This window comes from Antechinus flavipes, chromosome 3 (genome assembly GCF_016432865.1).
Source record: "Antechinus flavipes isolate AdamAnt ecotype Samford, QLD, Australia chromosome 3, AdamAnt_v2, whole genome shotgun sequence".
In the NCBI taxonomy this organism is placed as follows: domain Eukaryota; kingdom Metazoa; phylum Chordata; class Mammalia; order Dasyuromorphia; family Dasyuridae; genus Antechinus; species Antechinus flavipes.
This window is the reverse complement of record NC_067400.1, coordinates 55,043,213-55,066,578: the sequence shown is the minus strand read 5'-3', so window position 1 is coordinate 55,066,578 and position 23,366 is coordinate 55,043,213. Positions and strand designations below refer to the sequence as shown.

Sequence of the window (23,366 nt, the reverse complement as noted above, 5' to 3'; positions counted from 1 at the left end):
AATTACATTATTTTAAAATAGAATTCATTGCTGTTTTTATAAAAAGACCCAGAGAATAGAGCTAAGAATTTTAGAGGAAAGCATTTAGGCGGACTGGATGTTTGAGGAACAACATAAATACATTTAAGCTGCTTGAACTATTTCTTTTTTGTCTTTATATACCTGGCACTTAGCAAAGCCCCCTTGTATAAAGCAGGTAATTAATTATTTCTAACTGTATGCAGTCATTTAAATAAGATCATTAAAATGTTCCCCAAATGTTATTCATAGATACTAATATTATTTCAGATGCCTTAAGAAGAATTTAAATATTGTCATTTAAGTTACTTATTGACTTTGGTCCTTAATTAAACAAAAAACATTCAGTTATTCACTGTTAGTTAATCCCATTCTTTAAAATATATTAGATCATGGGTGTCTTGTTAGAATAAAAAAAATACTTTTAGGAAATATTCCCTTGAGATTTAAAAAGCTTCTCTATCCCTGACTCTGTCTCTCTCTCTCTCTCTTTCTCTCTCTCTCTCTCTCTCTCTCTCTCTTCTCTCTCTCTCTCTCTCTCTCTCTCTGCATTTCTGCCTCTATCTCTCTTATGTATCTCTGTCTCTGTTTCTACTTCTGTCTGTGAGTCTATCCGTTTTTCTATGTGTGTCTCTCTCTGTGTCTCTTTCAAGTAATTATATCAAGTAAGCTGCCATTACAATTCCACTCTGATAATTCATCTTGGCGTAGAAGTGTCCCTGGATTCCTGGAAGCTGTCAGAGGGATTCAAAGTCTGCAGGAAAAGTTCTGGACACAGTCATGGTAATGCACTCAAAAAAGGTCTGTATTGAGTCAAATACAATCAGTCAATGTCTTCATATGTGTGAGTAAGTGAAAATTATTCTCTTTCTTTTCCTGATGATCACAGACAAGGTCTTGCTGTTGATTTCATTGTTTTAAAATTGGAACATGTACCCTTATTTCCAAAAAACAAATCCTACTAAGGCACAGCAATTTAGTGATCTGAATTGGTTGTTAATGCCTTTCAATTTCCTCCATTAAATATTCCACAATAACTGCCTACTCTTGAACCCTCAAACAGAAATCTGTTTTGCAATCCATCAGCAAGTTTTTTTTTTTGCTTTTGCTTTTGCTTTTCAAAACATAATTTTGCATATAGTTTGCAACATTCATCCTTGAAAAACCTTGTGTTCCAAATTTTTCTCCTTCTCTTCTCCATGCCCCTCATTTAGACAGCAAGTAATCCAATATATGTTAAATATGTGCAATTCTTTTATGCATATTTGCAGTTATCATGCTGCACAAGAAAAATCAGATCAAAAAGGGGGGAAAAAGAGAAAGACAAAAACAAGCAAACAACAAAAAAGGTGAACAGAAAAAAAAAAAAGAAATGACTAAATAGGAATGAACATCCAAAATAACTAAGAACAGAGTAAGAGAAATCACCTGGCTGTTTTGTCCAGGTACTGAAAGAACTGGCAAAAGTGAAGACCAAGTCATTGCCAGATAGTTCTGAAAGACTGATGAACAACAGAAACACACAGGGCTGGAAGAAGACAGGTGTATTCTTATTTTTCAAGAAAAGGAAAAGGGGCTAAATTTCATAAACTACAGAATTATGAGTTGAGCTATTTTTACGTATTACTAAGTAGCAAGAGATCATAGGAAACAGAGCTTTGCAACCAAAGTCAGGAAGACCCAAGTTCAAATCTTGTCTCAGATATTTACTAGCTATGTCACCTTGGGCAAGTCACTTAAGCTCTGTTTTCTTACTATAAGAGGGGAATAAAAATAGTATCCACCTCCCATGATTACTGTGAGGATAAGATGAGCTAACATTTATAAAATACTTTGCCAACTCTAAGTCCCTATGTTAATGATATTATTAATTATATCTTCCTTCCTTCTTTCTCCTCCTTCTTTTTCCTCTTCCTCACCTTCCTCTCCACCTTCTTCTTCTTCTCTTCCTCCTCTTCTTCACTACTTCTATTTCAACTACTACTTCTTTTTCTTCTTCAACTACTACTACTTCTTCTTCAACTACTACTACCACTTCTTTTTTAACTACTGCTACTTCTTTTTCTTTTTCAACTAATATTATTACTACTTCTTTTTCAACTATTATTACTACTACTACTACTATTATTACTATTCTTTTCCTACTAACTGCTATTACTACTTCTATTACTCCTACTGCTTCTTCTTCTTCTACTCCTACTTCTACTATTACTACTTACTACTACTTCTTTTACTACTTTTACTTCTAGTAGTAGTACTACTTCTCCTTTTCCTTCTTCTCTCCTCCTCCTCTTCTTCCTCCTCATCTCACCATCACCACCACTGTTGTTGTTGTTACTACTACTACTACTACTATAACATCTCTTCTGCAATTTTTGGGAATTTTCTCCTATTGTTTGTTTTATTTCTTTGAATTTATTTTTTGGGATGTCCGGGTTATATTAATTTATAATTATATATATATGTATATATAATTATAATAACATATTAATTTCCTCTTTTGTCAGTACAGTGCCTTGTATGGCATTGTAATGTGCCCCCCTCAATAAAATTATAACATTATTTCCTTAATACCTCCCCCTTTTTTAGTAGACATGGTTAAAAAAAAATCTCTCCCTTACCTAGATTATATGAGTATCTATTCTATTCAATTTAATCCAATGAACATTTCCTAAGTGCCCATTAAGTGCCAGGTACTGAGTTAGCTGATGGAATAGGATAGGAACAGTCTCCACACCTGTGATTTCAATTTCCAGGTGGGGAAAGTCTCTATCGATGCAGTTCATCACATTCTCTGTAGCGTATAGACTTGTAGAGTTGACCAGAGCATTGAGAGGTTAAGTAATTTGTCTCAGGCCTTCCTGACTTTGCAGACCAGCTGTCTATCCACTTTTCCAAGGTACTTCTCCTGGCAATGAAGCTACAAAGTTCCCTGCTCTCAAGATGCTTATATTCTGCTGGGAAGAAACACATATATGAATGTAACTATATACAATATATATTCAGAGTAAATAAAAAGAAATTTAGGAAAGAGGGAGGGGAATCACCTACAACAACTAGACTAAAAGTGGTGTTTGAGTTAAACCTTAAAGGAAGCTAGAGATACTTTAAAGTGGAGGGGAGGGAGAAGGCATTCATTCCAGACATAGAAGTAAAAGCAAAGAATTGGAGAGAAAGGCAAGGAAGGCCATTTTGGTAGAAAGTGCTCATTGCACTAACTTAATGCAAAATTTACATTTACTGTGATTCTGAAAGGTGGGGAGGAAGGAGGGGAGGTTCCCTGGAGGTTATCCAAGCATTGGTGTTTTTCTTTGCCCAACCCATGGTACCTTAAGGACGAGAATATTTCTGGATATTTCCAAGAGGGAAGTGGGCCTGAGCCATTTCCCTGTTTTATTGCACAGGCAGCAGGTGGGCTTTCTGGTATATATACTGGAAGAGCTCATTATCTATGGAGTTGGGGAAAAGTTCCCACACCAGATGTTATAATGTGGGCTTTGTTCCCTTCAGGGAAAAACAGAAAGAAATTGTCAGGCTGCGATGTTGCCTTAGAGACAGGGAAAAAGGTTCCTGTTCATCCAAGTTGTATGCTGGGATCTTTACACGGCACTGACAAGGTCTGGATTGGGATTTTTTTTTAATAGAGTGAAATAACATTTAGCAACCATCCTGCGTGACATGTGATTATCTTCTTTGAGAGAGTCAAGTGGCTTGGCTCAAAAGAAGGGCAAAAACAAAAAGAAAGCTGCCAGATCCAGGAGCTTACACGAAAGCAGCTTTCTATTCAAAATGAGAGCAGATTCCTTCACCATAGGAACAGATAACCCAGCTTCTCTGGCCACCTGGGAACTGAGAGCAATTCCCAGGTACAATTGAGTGAGGGAAAAAGTCTTGAAAGTATCCACACTATCTTGGATCAATCTACCAACCAGCATTTATTAAGCACCTACTGCGTGCCAGCCACTGCATAAAGTTAGCCAGGTGATTTAGTGGGTAGCTACTAAGTCTTCAGTCTGGGAGCCCAGAGTTCAAATCCATTCTCAAACTAGCTCTGCGATCTTAAGCAAGATACTTACCTCCTATTTGCCTCAGTTTGCTCATCTCTCAAATGAAGATTAATAATAGTAGCTACTTCCCAGGGTTGTTGGTAGGATCAAATGAGATAATAAATATAAATACTTAGAATAGTAATGCCCATTACATAGTGTTATATAAAAGCTATGATTATTATTAAAATTATATTAAAATATGTTATTTTCATAATATTATATATATTAAAATAGTTAATACTGGTATTTTTAATAAGATTTGTCTATGACACATCTCTAAATAATCATTCATATTTAGCCCAGCCCATGGTAAATGCTATGTAAATGTTAGCTATTATAATAATATGTTCCAGAAGTACGCTGGGTCTTGGGGATATAAAGCTAAAAATGATACAGTCCCTGCCCTCAAGGAGCTTACATTCGATTGGGGAGAGAATATGTATATATACAAGAATATTCAAAATAGCTATTAGCCCATTGGGGAAGTGATGGGGAAGACTAGCGAATTCTACAAAAAGGAAAAGGATTCAAGGAGAGAGGCAGCAGTTAAGCTAAATTTTAAGGAAATTTGGGATTCTACAAGGTAAGAGTGAGAAAGTATATTGGAGCCATCTGGGATCTCCCTTACAAATGTGCAAAAATGGTAGGATTGTCGCCTGTACGGGACAAAACAATTTAGGGCCAGAAGGGATTTCTAAGGTCCACTTCCCTCAGTTTACAGATGAAGAAACTGAGGTTGAGAGATCATGGGACTTGCCAAAAAGTACCCCAGATGAAAGATCTGGGATTTGAATCCAGATCCTTTAACTCTTCATCTGTTTCCTTTCCAACTCTACCACCAAATCTCAAAGAAAGATCGAGTCCATAATGGTAGCTACTTTGAAGGCATTAAGAACAAAAAAAAAAAAAAAAACAAAAAACAAAACTGAAATTGAACATTCTCATTATAAGATCCATACTTGGCCCTTGAGAAAAGAAGGAAAAATGTATCTCCCTTCCTCTAGTGAAGTAGGAAATTATGAGCATGGAACACTGTATTCACTATCAAACTCAGATAATGTGTTGTTTGCCTTTTTTCCTTCTTTTTAATTTTTTTTTTTTACTAGAGATTGTTCCTTAGCTGGGAAAGAAGGAAGGGATATATTTATAAATGAAGGTGATATTCAAACAAACAATATAAATATAATTTTAAAGGCATTAAGTATTTTCAGTACATAAATAAAAACAGTTATGTTTTAGAGGCACATCTACAATGTATATAAAGGGAAAAAAGGACTTCAGAAATTCACTTAACGAAATGAAAATGATATATTCCATATTGGACTCAGAGTCTGGTCAGGGAGAAAAAATATGGTTGCAGAGAGAGGACTGTGGGGACTGAATATCGATAGCAATATAGTATTTTCACTTTTTGTTGTTATTTGCTTGCATTTTGTTTTCTTTCTTTTTGATATGATTTTTCTTGTTTAACATGTCTAACATATATTGGATTACTTGCCATCTAGGGGAGAGGGTGGATGGAAGGAAGGAGGAAAAAAATTGGAACAAAAGGTTTTGCAAGAGTGAATGTTGAAAACCATGCATATGTTTTGAAAATACAAAGCAAGAATATGGTTGATTACACTAACAACAAAAGATTTTTCCACGCATCTTCAAAATCAGAAAGTTACAGGGAGAAGAGAATTCCAAGAAAAGAAAAACAAAACAACTTTTGGCTTAATCACTAGCACTGTGTGTTGGAAAAGGAAGTTACTTTAATAAGCTTCCAATTATCTATGTCCATGCATGGGCAATGTGGCTCAGATAGTTTAGATGAGGGAAGGAGGGGGGCAGCAAATAAAAATCCCAAGGGCCCCAATGAATGGAAAAAAAAACTGGATGCTTCCCAAATATTGCTGAGGCTCCAGCAGAGAAAGGCATCTCTTGATGATCCCAGCTTAGCCACTTGGGGTGGGGAGAAGATGAGAGAAACAGGTGGTATAGAACTGAGTTACACTTCCAATGACGCTGGCTCGGGACCATATAGAGCCAAAGGCACAGCTGTGCTTCGGGGGAAGCCGAAGCGGAAATGGCCTTGGTGCCCATTTGGGTAATTCACATGTGGATTATTAGGAGGCGGCTGTGCTGTGAAAATTAGTCTGAGGACGCCAGTAACCTCTGAATTAATCACCTTCAACTCCCTCATTGCTTCCTCCATGTCTGTGAAGCAGGAGGAAATTAAGGCAAGCAGGACCCCTTGGGAGATGGCAATCCTAGAGGAATTGTTGAGCTTCAGGATGAAGTTGAAGAAAGTACCATGGAAGCCACTATTTTACAAATTTCAGATTATGTAAAATAAAAAAAATCTATGTATACATACATACATACACACACATATCTATATATGTTTTTTTTTCTTTATTCAACACTGAAGCATCTTGTCTAAAGCATGATCCACTCTTCCATTTCTATCCTCATACTCTCCAATAGGATTGAAAACCAGAAAGGAAAAATCACTCAGTCTTGAGCTCTATTTCCCCAATAGACTCCCTGAAGGCAAGGGTATTGATATTTCTTTTTCAGTCTTTGTACCTCTGGTACAAAGTACACAGTGCTTTTTCCACTGCACGCACTTAATAAAAACTTGTTAAATAAAATGGAATTAAATTTCCTTCTCTGTATCTTCCCATTGCTTTTTTTTTTTACTCCATACCTCCTCAATTACTTATTTAAAAATGAATTGTAAAGCCTAAAGTACAGTGTTGTTGTTTTTCTCAAAATCAAATCAGCAGATATGTTTTGAGTACCTATTAAGCATAAAACACAGTGATGGGGCTCTGACGAAGGCAGTATTATATAATAAACAATCTTTTCTCTTGAGCTTGACATCTAGTTGCCGAGATAATACCTGAGCATTTGACAGTTTAAACAACAGGTTTAAATAACAGTTCACAGTAAAAGTAGAAGAGATGTCATTAGGGGAGTACATTAACTAGGAATAATAATAATGATGATAGCAATGATAATAATGATGATGACAATAATAATAATAATAATAACTAATGAAACACTGAACTTGCTTTCTGCACCTACACTGGGAGACCCAATGGACCTGGAGTCCAGAAAATCTAGGTTCAAATGCTACCTCAAATATTCACTAGCTTTGGGACCCTGAGCAATAATAATGATGACAATGATAATATAGCATTTATGTAGCATGTGCCAAGAACTGTTCTAATTGCTTTATAATTATTATCTCATTTGACCTTCACCACAACTCTGGGAGGTAAGTGCTATCATTATTCCCATTGTACAGATGAGGCAGGCAGAGATTAAGTGATTGACCCAGTTGCAAGGCTTGCAACTCCAGGCCCAGGGCTCTATGCACTACACTATCAAGCAGCCATATCCATAAAATAAAAACCTTATAATCGTTTCTAGCTCTAAATCTATTATCCATGGACCACTTCAAGGTCTCAAAGTATTTTACATACATTATTTCATTTAACTCCCATTTGACCTACGTGGTTGGTAGATATTATTATCCCACTTTTACACATGGGGAAACTGAGGAAGACCAAGTTTACAGATCTTTACGCTTCTAAGGTGGGATTTGAAATTTTGTTTTTGGGCCTCCAAATCTAATGTTCTACCCACTGGAACACCCAGCTCCCTCTTCCTGTGGTTACTTCAAAGCTCAATGCTTTGTTTCCCCATTTCTGATTGATACAGTACAATCACGAGCAGTCTTCGAATAAGTAATACCTGGTGAGCCTGGAGGACCTCGTTGCCCTGGGTACCCCATCTTCCCTTCTGGTCCTCTTGGGCCTGGAACTCCCGGAAGTCCTGGGATTTTGGGGCATGAAGAGGTATCTGCAGGTGGGCCAGGTTCACCTGAAAATGGAAGGGAATCCTCCCATGAAGCCATATACAAATAGACAAGCTCTGTCTTTGCTGTCTAGTTATCAATAAGCAAACAATATTTAATAAGCACATTCCACACATCATGGAGGAGTTGCCTGACTAATGGATTTAGACGTGTGAGGTATTTCAAAAAGGGGGAGACTTTAGGGCTCCAAGACTTAGGTGACCCTCAGAGCCTGCCCCAGTCCTCCCCACTTTTCACTGTGGCGCCAGCTGCCAGAGGCAGTAGGAGAGAATCTGGCCGACCCAAGGCTGGCTCAAATGTCCTCCTAATGCGTTACTGTAAAATTGAAACTGGTGCATCTGCATGGTTTAATTTATTCTGGTGGGTGAGAATTTCAAGATCTCTCAAGGCTCAAATTTTTTCTTTTCAATTACATTTAGAATATCTTTTTTTTAAGCTTTATTTTACCACTTCAAGTATCCTAAGGGGCAACAATGGTCATGGGAATTGGATATAGATACGTAGACAAATATAGATATCTCTTTATCTATTTGTTTTTGTTTTGCTTTGTTTTCAGGAAAAAAAAAACCTTTTTTGTTTCTTTAGACAGCTGAAAATAGAACTCATTTATTAATAAGACAAATATTTTAATGTCATTTCTGTCCTCATATTCTCCAACAGGATTGAAAACCAGAAAGGAAAATCACTCCATTTTGACACATATTGAATATATAAGGTATGGGTTTGTTTGGTTTGGGGTTTTTAATCCATTGGTTATGCAATCTTTGTTGTTAGGACAAAAAATAGTTACCTTCAAAGAGAATATATTGTGAGGCAATCGTGGAAAGATTACTAGTCCAAGAATCAGAAAACCTAGATTCTAATTCCATCACCAAGCCTTATTGATTTACCTTAGGGAAGTTATCAATCCTCTTCCAGTTTCCTATTCTGTAAAATTAGGATAATAATGTTTCCTTTGCTTACCTCATATGGTCATCATGAGAATCAAATAAAAGAGAGGAAAGGGATTTGAAAAACTTTGTGGAAAGTATAGCACACATGTGAGGCAGAATTATCATTTAGATGTTATCAAACTGACTATAATTATTGTTAAAATTTAAGATGGGGCCAGGTAGTGGCAAATGCCTATGATCCCTATTACTAGGAAGGCTGGATTTTGTTGTTGTTGTTTAGGAATATTGAGCTTCAATAAAGCTAATGCTGAGTAGGTGTCTGTACTAAATCCAACACCAATCCTCAACAATGGGAAGACCCAGGTTTCCTAGGGATAGGTGAAATTGCCCAGATTGAAAATAACAGATTAAAGCTTCAATGTCAACCATTAGTAGGATCAGTCCCATAAGTGCTCACTCCACTTCTACCTGGGAAAAGATAGAGATCCAGTTATGAAGGAAGGAAGGAAGGAAGAGAAGAGAAGGAAGGGAGGGAGGGAAGAGAAATGAAAAAATTCAGAAAGACAGAAAAAAGAAGGAAACCAAGAAAGAAAGGGTACAGATTGATAAATAGCTAGGTGGTGAATGGAGGGAAGAAGGAAGGGTGGATAGATAGATAGATGGATGGATGATTGGATGGATGGATGGATGATTGGATGGATGGATAGAGAGATAGATGATTGAATGGATGGATGGCTGGGTGGATGAATGATTGGATGGATGGATGGATGGATGGATAGATAGATGATTGGATGGATGGATGGATAGATAGATAGATGATTGTATGTATGTATGTATGGATGGATAGATAGATAGATAGAGATATGGATAGATAATAAAATAAAATGTAGGAGGTAAGGATCCAGACTTATGATTTTATCAGCCTGGAGAATTTCTACTATGAAACGTCCCTCCAGTGATAAAGATCAACAACTTCTCTCTTGCCAGTTTACAGTCTTAGAGAGCTGTCTGAGGCACAGGAGGCACCCAAGATCACATATTTATATATGCATTTGTCAGAACCATGGACTTGATCCTATGTTTTCCTGATTCCAAGACCAGCTCTACATGCACTATCCCACAAGGTCTCTCATCTCTTTAATCAAGCATGACAAACTAATAACTTAGTAGTGGTAGAGACACAATGATGACTCGAACCTGGCTCACTGAATTATTCCCAACTATTTGTAGTTTAATTTCTTTCTCTTACAAATATGGGGTTGCCTTAAACCCTAACCTTCCTTCCAACTCCAAACCTTTTGCTCCTATGGTCATAGCACATAAATATTCCACTTAGCCCATTTCTTAGGTCTTACTTGATCTTGAATAATTTCTAAAGTGACACTTTATTCAAAAACGAGATTTTAATATGGCTGTGCAAAATGGACTCAAATTCGTGATTCTAGTGGTTAAATACCAAGAAAACTCCTGAAGTCTTGCCAATATTAAAAGAAAGTTAGAAAGTTAACCCCTTATAAAATGTGGCACAATCTTTCACCACAAAGAATACAAGCAGACTGTGCTTTTATGTGGTTTGGACAGATGGTTTATACTCTGGGCCTTTTCCATAATAGTTAATTTGAGAAATGCACATATAAACATTTCATATTTGCTTGCAAGTCAGAGAGGGCAGGGATATTTCATTGTGGCCAATAATCATGGGACTGAATAGAACCAAAAAAATAAAAATAAAAATAAAAAAACCTTGTATTTTCCTTTTCTTTTATAGAGAAATAATTAAAGGAGTTAAGGATATGAGGGATATTTTTAAAATCCCACCTTTGTCCTAATAAAACATAAAGTGAATAAATATACAAAAAGAATCATGGAAAAAGTTTTAAAATACTGAGGAATTTGTTAGTCTTCACAAATTAAATAACTGAAGAGGAAAAACTTGCCATATTTCCTTCAAAGGGCTTAAGGGATATTCTTTCCAGTTGTTAACACTATTTATTTTAGGGATACTCTAATTATTTCTATGAAGAGACTATAAAAGGACCTTCCACTGATATGTAAATAGAATTTGATTCAAAGCCACATCCACATAATTCTCACTCAAAATGGCATAAATTGGATGTATATCTCTGTCCACTTGATCTATAATGAGATTCCATGATGACATTATAATATAAGGTTGTTATATTTGTAACTAGCATGAAAATTAAAGCATTAAAATCTGTTATAACAACCCATGAATAAAGACAAAACCTTCGAGTTTAGCTCATAAGTGGAGAATGAAAAGAGTACGAAAAGTTGAAAAACAAGAGACCAAGTGTGCCCCATGTAGAACATCACTCACCTTGACAACCTGGAAGTCAGACCATGTGGAATATTTTCATGTATCATGAAAGAGAGTTTAAATTCAAAAATTAGAATACTAGCAACAAATATCCAAGAACTTGTTTGAGAGTCTACCATTTGGAACATTAATGAAAAAAGACAAGACATTGACTACTTCATTTAGCTCTTTAAAAAATTAAGAAAAAAGAAATATTATTTCCATCAATCAACAGCCCTTTAATTGATATAGTTGGGAAGTAGAATTCTTCTGAACAAGGTATTTGGTGTCTGTTCTCTAGCAAGTGGGATCAGTTTACCATTGAGAGGAAATGGGGTGACATGCACTCATTTGACAATCTTACATTTATTTGCTAAGCTTTTTAGGGGATGCAGAGAAAAGAAAAGAAATATGTGTATGTGTCTAAATATATGTATACACACACACACACACACACATATATTATTTATTTTAAAACCTAAGGCCATAATTATTATACACATGTGGGAGAGATCATAAAACAATCTAGAATCTTGGGGAGAAATTATTCCCAAATTTCAAGAATCAAAGGGATTCAGAAGTGAGTAGTACTGGAACTGGAACGTGGTACTTTTGGAGCTCTCATATGTGTCTGCCATTTTGCCTTGTCTCCTTCCTTATTCTGATCCTATGGCCAGACTATTTCAGGACATTCTAAAGCCTATTTCTTTAAAAAATACATTGTCACATACAACAGAAAATCTGGAAAAGTCAACAGATATATGGGGTGGACAACATTATTAAAATATACAAAAGCAATGCACAGTAATATAATTCATCAAAACTTCTTCCTTAGCAGAAGTAAACTTTAAGGCTAAGAATATATATATTTAATATATATAGAATATATGCTAAAGAAATATTGTAAAAAGTATCTAAAATTTAACAATTACCATTCAAATTATACAAACACATTTTTTATGAATCTTCTATGTTGTATATGAAAATACATCCTGAATTGCTGTTTGCTACCTCTCTGAATTTCTGTAGGCCAGCCTTCCATGCCAAGAAAGCTTTTCTTCCTTATTTTTGCCTATTTGAATCTTTCTATCCCCTCAAAGTTTTGCCTAGGTGAAGCTTGTTCATGAAGTCTTCCCCAGCTACATACAAAAAAAGTATTTGATCCTCTTAATTCTCCTTTGTTTAGACTTTTCCTTTACTTCTATAAAACTTAATTTTGTATATTTAAGTATATGGTATATCTTACCTACCACTTTTACCCTCCTTAGCCCAGTAGATGAGAGATACCTAGATATCAGGGACTTTATATAATTTTTCATCTTTAAATATGTTAAGCCTAATACAGTACATTGACAGATACTAATAATTAAATAAATATTTGTTGAATTTAATGGATTTTATCTTTTGATAGTATTCAAATCAGTCAGTCAACAAGAATTCATTAAGGGCTTATTTTACGCCAGAAATCATGCTAAGTCTGGGAATACAAAGAAAGGAAAAAGCATGATGGCTGTCTCAAGGAGGTCATATTTAATATGGACAACAACATGCAAATAATTCTTCCATTCAAGATATATATAGATAGATGGCAGTTAATTTCAAAGTTGGATATTTGTAAATACTTGAATATCTCGAGCGTGAGGATTAGTTAGGGGGCTTAATATGAAATATAATACTTAGACGCAGAAGAGACATCATTCCCTAGACATTTAATTTGTTTGCTAGTGATTTTAGAATAAGAAACTGTTATCACAAATGTTAAAACAAAAGTCTCCATGTCTGAGCTGATGCCTGAAAACAGATAAAAATTATTATGAAGTTTACCTGGAGGACCAGGGGGGCCAGGCCTCCCAGGGGATCCTTGCAAACCTTTATCTCCAGGTGGGCCAGGAAATCCAGGTGGGCCTGGAGGCCCAGGGTATCCCATCGGCCCTACAAGGAATGTGACAATCAACAGATCCAAGTCAAATGAGATAAATAAAACACCAATTTTGAAATCCTAATGCAAGAATGCTTAACTTGGAATAAAAAATCAGTCTATGAATCTAGCTTATCATCAGTTGCTTTTTTCTCCTTCTATGGCAGAGAAGACTAGATTCTCTTATGAAATCAGCCCAATTCTCTGATCGTTGGAAAGACAGTAATAAATCAGAAGGACAAAGGATGGTTTAGCCAACAAGACAGAACTAATCACAGTAAGAGCAGTGCAGTCCAAGGTTTTTTCTCTAGAGACATTCAAAGAACAGGAGCAAAGGGGGAGGATGAAAAATATAGAGAGAGGTATTTGTGGACTGATGACCACAGGAAACATTCTTAGATTTTATAGACAATGATGTTCTAAGAAATGTACTAAATCAGTGCTACTGGTATTATGGAAATATTGTCTATATTCAATTGATTTCAAGAGCCTGATCTTATGTGGAGATTTTAAATAAATATTAAAAATGTACAAAATATGACACATGCTATTCAAATTGTATAATGAAACAGTACAGCAAGATAGAATTTTTGTTATAAGAATTCTGCAGAAACAATGGGAATCCTAGATGAGCTGTTTACTTAGTATATAGTTATACAATTCAGAGTACTTGGTGGTACTATTTTTTAATAGGACACATCAATCAGTTGCAAAGTCCTAAAGATTCTACTGCTATAATAACCTTGCCTTTCTCCTTTTGCTTTGTCATGATTATTTGAGGATAACTAGATGGGGCAGGGGATAAGAGTGCTGGGCCCAGAATCAAAACTTGAGTTTAAATCTGGTCTCAGACACTTACTAGCTATGTGACCCTACACAAGTCATTTAACCTTGTTTGCCTCAATTTCCTCATCTGTAAAGTGAGCTGGAAAAGAAAATGGCAAATCACCTCTGTACTTTGCCAGGATAATCGCAAATGGGGTCTTATCAAATATGATTGAAAAGACTAAGCAATGACAAAAATGGTTGTTTGAATATTTTTTTATCTTCCTTACCAAAGACAAAATTCATCATATGCAAGAATCATGACTAATTCATCTCTTCAACCTTTCTAATATATTTATTATAAAAATAATCTCTCACTAAATCTTGAATTGATTATATTGAATTCAATAATTATAATAACTCACTTTCTTTCAAAAGATACAACAAAAAATGCTATTTGGATTTTGAAAGTATTTTGTAATTGATTCAACTTTTCAAATTTAATTGTTTATAGAATTTCTAGGATGTTTTGTATAATAAGCTTGTTTTGTTGATTTCTACATTAAAGAACTATGTCACTAGGGAAAAAAAACAAAACTATGAGCTAGTCATATAGCAAGAGCTGAAGAGTAACTCATGAGTAGTCTATATGTTCCATTGGTATCCACACAGTTTCAAAATATATATATAATATGAATAAAGTTTTTAGTATTGAAATGGAAGAGGAAGAATGCATAGATTATTCTTTGGAGAGAATATCCATACTGATGTGAATCCAGTATATTGGGGTATTAAAATCAGTTATTTCTAATGATTACTGTCCTACTCCCACTGCATATTGTTGTTTATTAGTGCAAATAACCAAAATGTAATTTGGGCCAACTTCTGCCAGTGAACAAACTCTTAAAAGTATTCAGAAATTCTGAAGAACTTAATTTACTCCCATATACCATATCAATTTTTTTCCTATTAGAATTCAGCACTTTGGTGCATTGGACTAAGGATCCAAAAATATGGATTTTAGCATTGACTCTAGAATAATTAACTATGTGATTTGGGCAACTTATTCAGCCTCTTTGAGTTCTGTTCTTTGTAAAATGGTATTATATTATTTATGAGGTCCATTTCTAAAATATGAGGCTAATAATTTAATAAAATGTGAATGGATAGAAGTTTTTTAAATATTAAAAGTGAAGTTATCAGTAAATGAAATAAATATTGTAACTTTAAATGAAGGGACAAAAATTGTCCAGTCCTTTTTCAATTATATCTCATTCTTCTTGACTCACTTTGGGGTTTTCTTGACAAAGATACTGGAGTGTTTTTCCATTTCTTCTCCAGCTCATTTTATAGATGAAAATTGAGGCAAACAAGGTTAAATGACTTGTGTAGGGTCACATAGCTAGTAAGTGTCTGAAGCTGGATTTTAACTCAGGAAGATGTTTTCTTATCTCTAGATCTAGTCCTCTATCCAGTGTGTTGCTTAGCTGTAGCCAAATGAGTCTTTTTGCATGATGATTTTTTGAAAATACAGAAAATTAGCAGTAATTTTAAGGGCTCAAATTGGTTATATATAAATATGTTACTTTTTCTCCAGGATTGGTTCTGTCAGCTTGTACTTCAATAAATGGCAATGCTTTCTCAGAATTCCTAAGACTAATTCTTATATATAAATAAATATTTCAAGACTGAGCTAAGTTTGGGGGCACCAAAGAGAACAATAACAAAGCATTTGGTTTTAGGTAATTTCCTTGATATAAAAAAAAAGAAATGCTGGGAAGAAAAGTCCCTCTATTAATGCAGGTTGTCATTTGTTCTGTGATTTAAAGATTTAGAAACTTGCTAAAGTGAAATTTCATTACTTATCATAGAAAAAGATAACTTTTATTCATACCTTTCTGGCCAACTTTTCCTTCACATCCTGGAAAGCCTTTGGCTCCTGGAGGTCCGCGTGGACCTTGTGGTCCAGGTAAACCTGGTTGACCATCATCACCTGGATCTCCTTTCAGGATATCAAAAGTGCATGGAAAACCTGGTGGTCCAGGGGGACCTGACCAAAGGGAATAAACAAAATGGTCTTTGAACTAACTATAAGGCGACAGTTTAATAAATAGTGTCTTAAGAAAATTAATCTGATGGACTTTAAGCATGAGAAAGAAGGAATTAGTGGGTTAAAGTCAACACACTGACAGTAAAAGAGAGATATTCCACATTGCTATGATTGAAAAATGGTTGAGACAAATTTTTTTTAATCTTTAGGTAATATAAGCCTAACCAACGGGTCCCTTACCCTCACAGTCTTTAATTTTAGAATAAACATTCTTTGAATTTGGTTTGGATTGTGGACCTTTTGCCCTAGGATTGATAAAATATACTCAAAAAAAAAAAGCTATTGAGAATGAATATCCAACTCCTTCTTTTTCTACTCAAATCTAAAAACATAGGCCAAAGTTTGGGATATTTGAACCCAAATTCTATTTCTGATTATCCCGTGACATATAGCAAATTAATTTGTCTCTTTCTGGTTTAGTTTTTCTCACTGTGAAATGTAAATGATAAAAGTTGATCATTTCATTTCTAAAGCACATTCAGAAAGGAGATAGTGTCAGAAAAACCTGGGAAGACCTGCAAAGTAAGGTGAGAAGAATCAGACTGTTAATTATTCTGAAAATTAGAGTCTTGGAGAGTTGTTTGGAACACTGAGAACTTAAGGGACTTGTCCAGGATTGTACTGCCAGGATGTTTCAAGGGTAGATCATACCTGGTAACTTTGAGTCATAAGTTTCTGATACAAGGGCTGTGATTTTGTGCTTCGGGGTATTCTGGCAGCATTATAAAGTGATCAGCAATCAGATGGTTAATAACTCTAGGTGTCATTATTGTTAATGTTGGAACTCACACACAATTCTATTGATACCTTTTGGTCCATCGGGGCCAGGGGGACCTTGATCTCCCTGAGGACCAGGGGGAAGAATTTTATCTTCAGGAGTTTTTCCCACAGGACCAGGAAGTCCAGGCAATCCTGGTCTGCCTAAAGAAATAGATTGTTTGTTAAAATATTAATGTACTAACCCAATAGAATGTTTGCCAAAGAGAGAAACAGAAATTCAGACAGAGAGACAGAGATAGTGAAACAGAGAGAGAAAAAAAAAGAGAGGCAGAGAGAGAGATAGAGAGAATGAATACCGACTCTTACCTGGAGGACCTAGAGGACCTCTGTCTCCAGGAAGACCTGGACAAGAAGCTCCAGGTCTTCCAGGCTCCCCTTTCTTCCCTTTAAGTCCAGGCAGTCCCATTTGGCCTGGTGGACCAACTTCATTTAAGCCTTCATACAGAAAACAAAACAAGACAAAATATGACATATAGTATCATCATGACATACTGTATCATCATACAGTAGAGAAGAGATGGTTCCCCTTGTGACTGTAATTTATGCCTATGATATCTAGAAACTTAAACTATAGTCAAATATACATATAATATAAACATACATCTATAACTCTGTGTTTGTATGTGTGTATGTTTGTGTGGGGAAAGACACCGAGAGAAACAGAAAAACAGAGAGAAGTAAAGAGGGAAGAAAGAAAGAAAGGGAAGAGGGGAGAGACAGGAAAAAAAAAACCAGGAGGAAGGGAAAGAGAAATAAAGAGAGAGAAAAGACATAGGAAAGGTAAAGAGAGAGAGAAAAAATAGGCAAAACTATTAACATACCTGAAGGATCAACATACAGAATTTTAATAAACTGAATTAGTTCCTTATTTTCTTCAAGACTAAATATAAACTCTGCTGCTTGACATTTAAAGTCCCTCATAATATGGCTTCCGCCTTGCTCTATCTCCCCATTTTTGATCTACTCTGTGATCTACATAGATCAGGCTTCTTGCTGCTCCTCATACATGGTGTCTCCTGGTTTCTTGCCCTTACATTGACTTATCTCCCAGACCTGGAAAGCTCTCCCTTCTCCTGGCCATCTTTCAGAATCACTTGCTTCCTTCAAGTCCCACAAGCATCTCCTTCTCCAGGAGGCCATTCCTGATACCTCCAGCCTAGGATCCTCTCCCCCAAATCATTTTATATTTCTTTTGTCTGTACTTTTACCAGTATTGTTGTGAGGATAAAGTAAGATTATTTATAGAACACTTAGCCTTATAAATAGGAGGCACTACATAAATGTTAGCCATTTTATCATCAAGATTTTTCATTATAATTGTCATCATCATAATTTTTGTCCTTATTACATATACATTACTCCCTCCAGCTAGATTCTAAGTCTTTAAAGACTTTTTTCATTATCATCTTTGTCTTCTCAGTGCCTGGCCCAGTGTAGGCATTTAATAAGTATTTGTTGATTTATTCTCAGTACAACTTCTCATTTTGGAGATGAACAAGACCTGGATTTCACTGGTATAGGGATCACCTAGTTAAAAAAATCCAACTCCTGATGGAGCTCAGCTCCTCATCTGCAACTTGGAGTCTTAGAGAGCTGTCTGAAACAGCAAGAAATTGAAGCATTTGTCCAGAATCATGTGGTCAGGGTGAGAAGGAAGAACTAAAGCTACTCATCTCCCTACCCAATATTACCATAGTCCTCTTACTCCTTTATACCCATGTATTGTGAAAATATAGATGTAAAATATTTTTAAGTTGGTGAGGAAAAAGGGGCAAACAAATTCAACATATGCCATTTGTGTAGAGTAGAACCTTTAAGTAGAATCTCAACAGGCCAGTAAAAAAAATTTTTTTTTTTTTTACAGAGGAGATGAACTTTATTAAACAATGAGGAAGAATTATATGTTTGTACATATGTTAAGGGATAAGAATGCCTGCCTGCCTGCCTTCTTTTTTTCTTTTCTCTTTTTCCTTCTTTTCTTCTTTCATTCATTCATTTCTTCCTTCCATTTTTTTTTGAAAAAGTTTTCAATTAATCAAAAGCAGTTACAGAATAATGGAACAAGCTGAAACACAAATGCTTAAGGTGAGTTTTGTCATAGTCTGCACAGACATAAGTATGTATATTTGTGTGTGTGTGTGCATGCATGTGAGATGAAAGTACAGAAACTTATTCAGGTATAGCAGCAGCAGTTATTATAATTGCTGTGGAGGAGGAGAAGGTTCTGAAGGCTCTAAGTGGGCCCATGTGGCCTCTTAAAAGAGCTACTTCATTTCAAGGCAAAAACCAAAACAAAACAAAACACCCTACCCAACTCCCATTAATCTGTTGTTCATGAAATTTTGAAATCTGGTTTTACTTAAATAATTTTACACTGAGCATTTGGGGTAGGAAATAAATCTCAAGGAGGCTCTAATAATATACAGCTTCAAGTGGGGCTGAACTTTTCCAAATTCATGGCTAACAATTTTTTTAAATGCTCCTTCATGCAGGTCATTTACAATCTCCCCCTATAATTATTTCTGGCACAATAATACGATTAACTTAAGCCATGATATTATTTAGTCTAATAATGGATAATTTCATTCATCTTTGTGTCCCCACGCCTAGTATATTGCATTGCCCACAACAGTTGCTTATTATAGACTCACTGAAATTACATTTAATATGGTCAAATACAGGGCAATGCTATGTATTGCTCATAATTATGGGTTTTTCCTCCCTTACCTGAACTACCCTTTAATCCTTTCTGACCCTTGAGTCCAGGCAAGCCATCCAATCCTGGTGATCCAGAGGAACCTTCAAAAAAGAAGAAACATTATTAAGACTAAATAAAAAGCTAGATATTAGTGAATGATAAGTGAGCAGGTACAACTTAAAAAAAAACTTAGAAAAACTGAGAGAGGTCAACAAAGGGCTTAGGCTGTATCCATTGTTTTTTGAGGTCTGTGTCAATGAATGTTTTTATTAAACACAGCTTAAAGTCCGACTATCTATTAGAAACCTTTGGCTAGATGTCCTATAGGCATCTCAAATTCAACATGTCCAAAGCAGATATTATTATCTTTCCTCCTCAAATTCATCCATCTTTTGAATTTCTATATTTTTGGATGGGCGCTCCCATCTTTCTAGTCACCCCAGGTTAAGAACATTAGAGACATCCTCAATACATTTCTTTGTCAGCCCACATATCCAAACAATTGCCAAGACTTCTTGATTCTGCCTCCAAAGAATCTCTTATCTCTGTTCTATTTCTCATTGATTCAGCCACTGCCTAATTCAGGCTTTTTGGCACTCTGCTGATAAATTGCAATGGCCTCCAAATTCGTCGCTTTGTTTTGTCTCCTCCCTGTCCAATCTATCCTTCATGAGGCTGGCAAAGTGATAATATTAAATCACAGTTCTGATCATGTTCCTCCCCTTATCAGTAGCTCGCTAGTAATTTATTATCTCTAGGATAAAGCACATACTCTTCTCTACTTGTCTTTTACAGCCTTTCACAACCTGGTTTTAACTTACTTTTCCAAGCTTATTTTATATTAGTTTTTCAAATACTCTGTGGTTCAGTCAGACTGATTTTCTTGCTGTTCACCAATATAACATCCCATCTTTTGTCTCTGGACATTGGCACAAGCTGTACCCCATCTTAGGATGCATTTTTTCCTCCCCTTTACCTCTAAGAATTGCTAATTTCTTCTAAAGGTCAGCTCAGAAGTTACCTCTTACATAAATCCCTTATTGATCTCCCAGATTCTATTGTCTCCTTACCAAAATTTCATATATTCAGTGTGTATGTATCTATATTAAATACATATTGTCTCCCCCCAAAAAATGTAATCAGAGTCTCTAACAAATTAATCAGCAAGCCTTTATTAAGCCTGATTTTGCGCTAAGCAACGAAAGGCACCTGGGATATGAATACATATAAGGAAATAATCCCTACTCACTATCTTTCTACTACTTAATAATGGGGGAGGTGAGTATGCATGGAAGTAATAAAGTGACCAAGTACAGAGTATTTGAAAATAAGGAGGGCAGGAGCAGTTGAGGTGGATCAGGAAAGGCTTCTTACAGAAAATGGTGACTTATAGGCTGTATTCCAGCAATGCAAGATGGCCGGTATAAAGGTATTGATGTGGAAAGTCAGGAAGAAAGCAAAGACATTTCAGGAGAAATCAAGTCTCCTAAAGATGAAAAGGGGGATTCAGCAAGATTATGAATTTTTTTCTTTCCTAGAAGTAAGAAGGAGCCACCAAAATTCATTGAATAAGAGAGTCCCACAGTCAGATCTGAGTTTAAGAAAAATTATTTTGGCAGCAGTGGGAAGATGAATTGGAATAGGGAGAGCTTTGGGAGTGGGGGGGGGGGCAGTTATAAGGCTACTGCAATAAGTTGGGCTCTTGCTGATAAGTGACTGACTTAATTAAGGTGGGAATTATATGAGTGAAGAGAAAAGATCAAATAGAAGATATTGTGGAGGTGGAAACAGAAAGATTAGATCTTGTGGAATTGGATATGTGAGTTGAGAGAGACTGAAGATTCAAGGATAATACCAAGTTTATGATCAAAGAGAAGACATACCTTTGACAAAAAATAATGAAATTTTGAAGAGGGGAGGGTTACAGGGACATAAAGAGTTGAATATAAATGAAAAATGACTCAACAATAAAAATGGAGTTATAGTGGGAAAGCAAATGAGTTCAGTTTTGGACATGATGAGTTTGAGATGTCTCCAGGATACCCAGTTTGAAATGTCCAATAAGTGATTTGAAATTGAAGTTCAAGGTAGAAAAATGGGTCTGAAAAATAAATCTAAGTTATCGGCATAAAGATAATAATTAGACCATAGGAACTGGTGAAGTTTACTCAGAGTATAGAGGGAATAAAGAGGAGATCTCAGGACAGAACCTTAGGAGAACATCTACACATCAAGCGTGATAATGAGCATGCAAAGGAGACAGATAAGAAACAGACACATTAACTGTAGAAATAAAGAAAATAGTTTCAGTGAAACCCAGAGAGGAAAGGGCATAGGAGAAAAGGGTGATGGTCAACAGTGTCAAATGCAGCAATTTAGTAAAGAAGGATGAGGTCTGACAAAATCCCATCACACTGATCATCAATTGTGATGGACTTGGCTCTTTTCAACAATGTGGTGATTCAAGGCAATTCCAATAGAGTTGGGATGGAAAATGCTGTCTGTATCCCAGAGAACTATGGAAACTGAATGTGGGTCGAAGCAAGATAATTTTCATAATTTTTGTTGTTTGTTTGCTTGGTTTTTTTCTTTCTTGATGATTTTTCCCTTTTGATCTGATTTTTCTTGCACTACATGACAAATATGGAAATATGTTTAAAAGAATTGCACATGTTTAACCTATATCAGATTACTTATTGTCTTGGAGGGGAGGTAAGAAAAGGAGGGAGAAAAATTTGGAACACAAAATTTTACAAAAATGAATGTTATATTGGATTACTTGCTGTCTAGGGGAGGGAGTGAGGGGAAGGGAGGGAGAAAAAAAATTTAGAACACAAGGTTTTGCAAGGGTGAATGTTGAAAATTATCTATGTATATGTTTTAAAAATAAAAAGTTTTTTAAAATGAATGTTGAAAACTATCTTTACATGCATTTGGAAAAATAAAATACTATTTAAAAATAAAATCCCATCACACCTTGAAATTAAACGATTATTGGCAACTTTGAAGAGGAAAGTTTCTGTTGAGTAGTGAGGTCTCAATTCATATTATAAGAAACTGAAGGGTTACAAGAAAGAAAAAGTAGTGGAAACAGCATGTGTAAATATGGTTTTTCAAGGAGTTTATTTAAGAATGAGAAGAGAGACAAAAGTTTTAGAGGATAGTTTATTTCTAAAGACTGGGTGAGAAGCAAACAGTAGATAGGGAAAACTGAATATTTTTGGGGGGTGGGCAGAAAAGAGGGATTGGTTAAAGATATAACATGCTAGAAAGGACAAGGTCAATAACACATGTAGGGACGTTGATCTTGGCAAGATTTTCTTCATTGTCAGAAACCTGGACAAAATAGGGGAGATCTAAAGATATTAAAGAATTCTGAGATTTAAAAAGAAATGAGAAAAAATGGAGCTCTTATCCAATGACCTCTATTTTCTCAGTAAAGTAATTCAGGACTTGACTGATACTAGCTCCCCTAACCTCCTCTCCTCCCTAATTGGAGTTGGGCAGAATGGAATATCAATCCCTCCTAATACCTTCTTTTACAGAGGACAAAAACTGGATTCTCATATCTTTCCACTATGTATCTGCTGTTCCACCTGGTTTCATTTCTATGGAAAAAGATGCCTCTGTACCAGATAATTCCTGATTTCCCATCCCTTTCCTGCCTCCTTTTTAGATTGTATCCCACTATTAGATTGTAAGCTCCTTGAGGGCAGGGACTATTTTCTTTTTATTAATTGTATCACCAAGCACTTAGTACAGAACCTGGAACATATTATTGTTGTTATTGAGTCATTTTTTAGTCATGTCTGATTCTTTGTAACCCCATTTGGAGTTTTCTTGATAAAAACACTGGATTGGTTTGCCATTTCTTCTTCAAATTGTTTTACAAAAGTGGAAACTGAGGTAAACAGGGTTAAGTGACAAAAGTGGAAACTGAGGTAAACAGG

At 35.6% G+C, this 23,366-nt stretch overlaps 1 protein-coding gene across 2 annotated transcripts in view; it reads right to left on the bottom strand.

Annotated features, from left to right (window-relative positions):
* COL4A4 (collagen type IV alpha 4 chain) overlaps window positions 1-23,366 on the bottom strand; it is a 132,315-nt gene that overhangs the window by 7,608 nt on the left and 101,341 nt on the right. For both annotated transcript variants that reach the window (XM_051983438.1, XM_051983437.1), the window contains exons 38-44: window positions 19,446-19,517; window positions 17,025-17,153; window positions 16,746-16,859; window positions 15,723-15,878; window positions 12,970-13,077; window positions 11,167-11,175; window positions 7,812-7,940 (exon numbers count right to left, since the gene is read on the bottom strand). In XM_051983438.1, coding sequence (XP_051839398.1) covers window positions 7,812-7,940; window positions 11,167-11,175; window positions 12,970-13,077; window positions 15,723-15,878; window positions 16,746-16,859; window positions 17,025-17,153; window positions 19,446-19,517 — 717 coding nt within the window. The remainder of the gene's footprint in view (window positions 1-7,811; window positions 7,941-11,166; window positions 11,176-12,969; window positions 13,078-15,722; window positions 15,879-16,745; window positions 16,860-17,024; window positions 17,154-19,445; window positions 19,518-23,366) is intronic.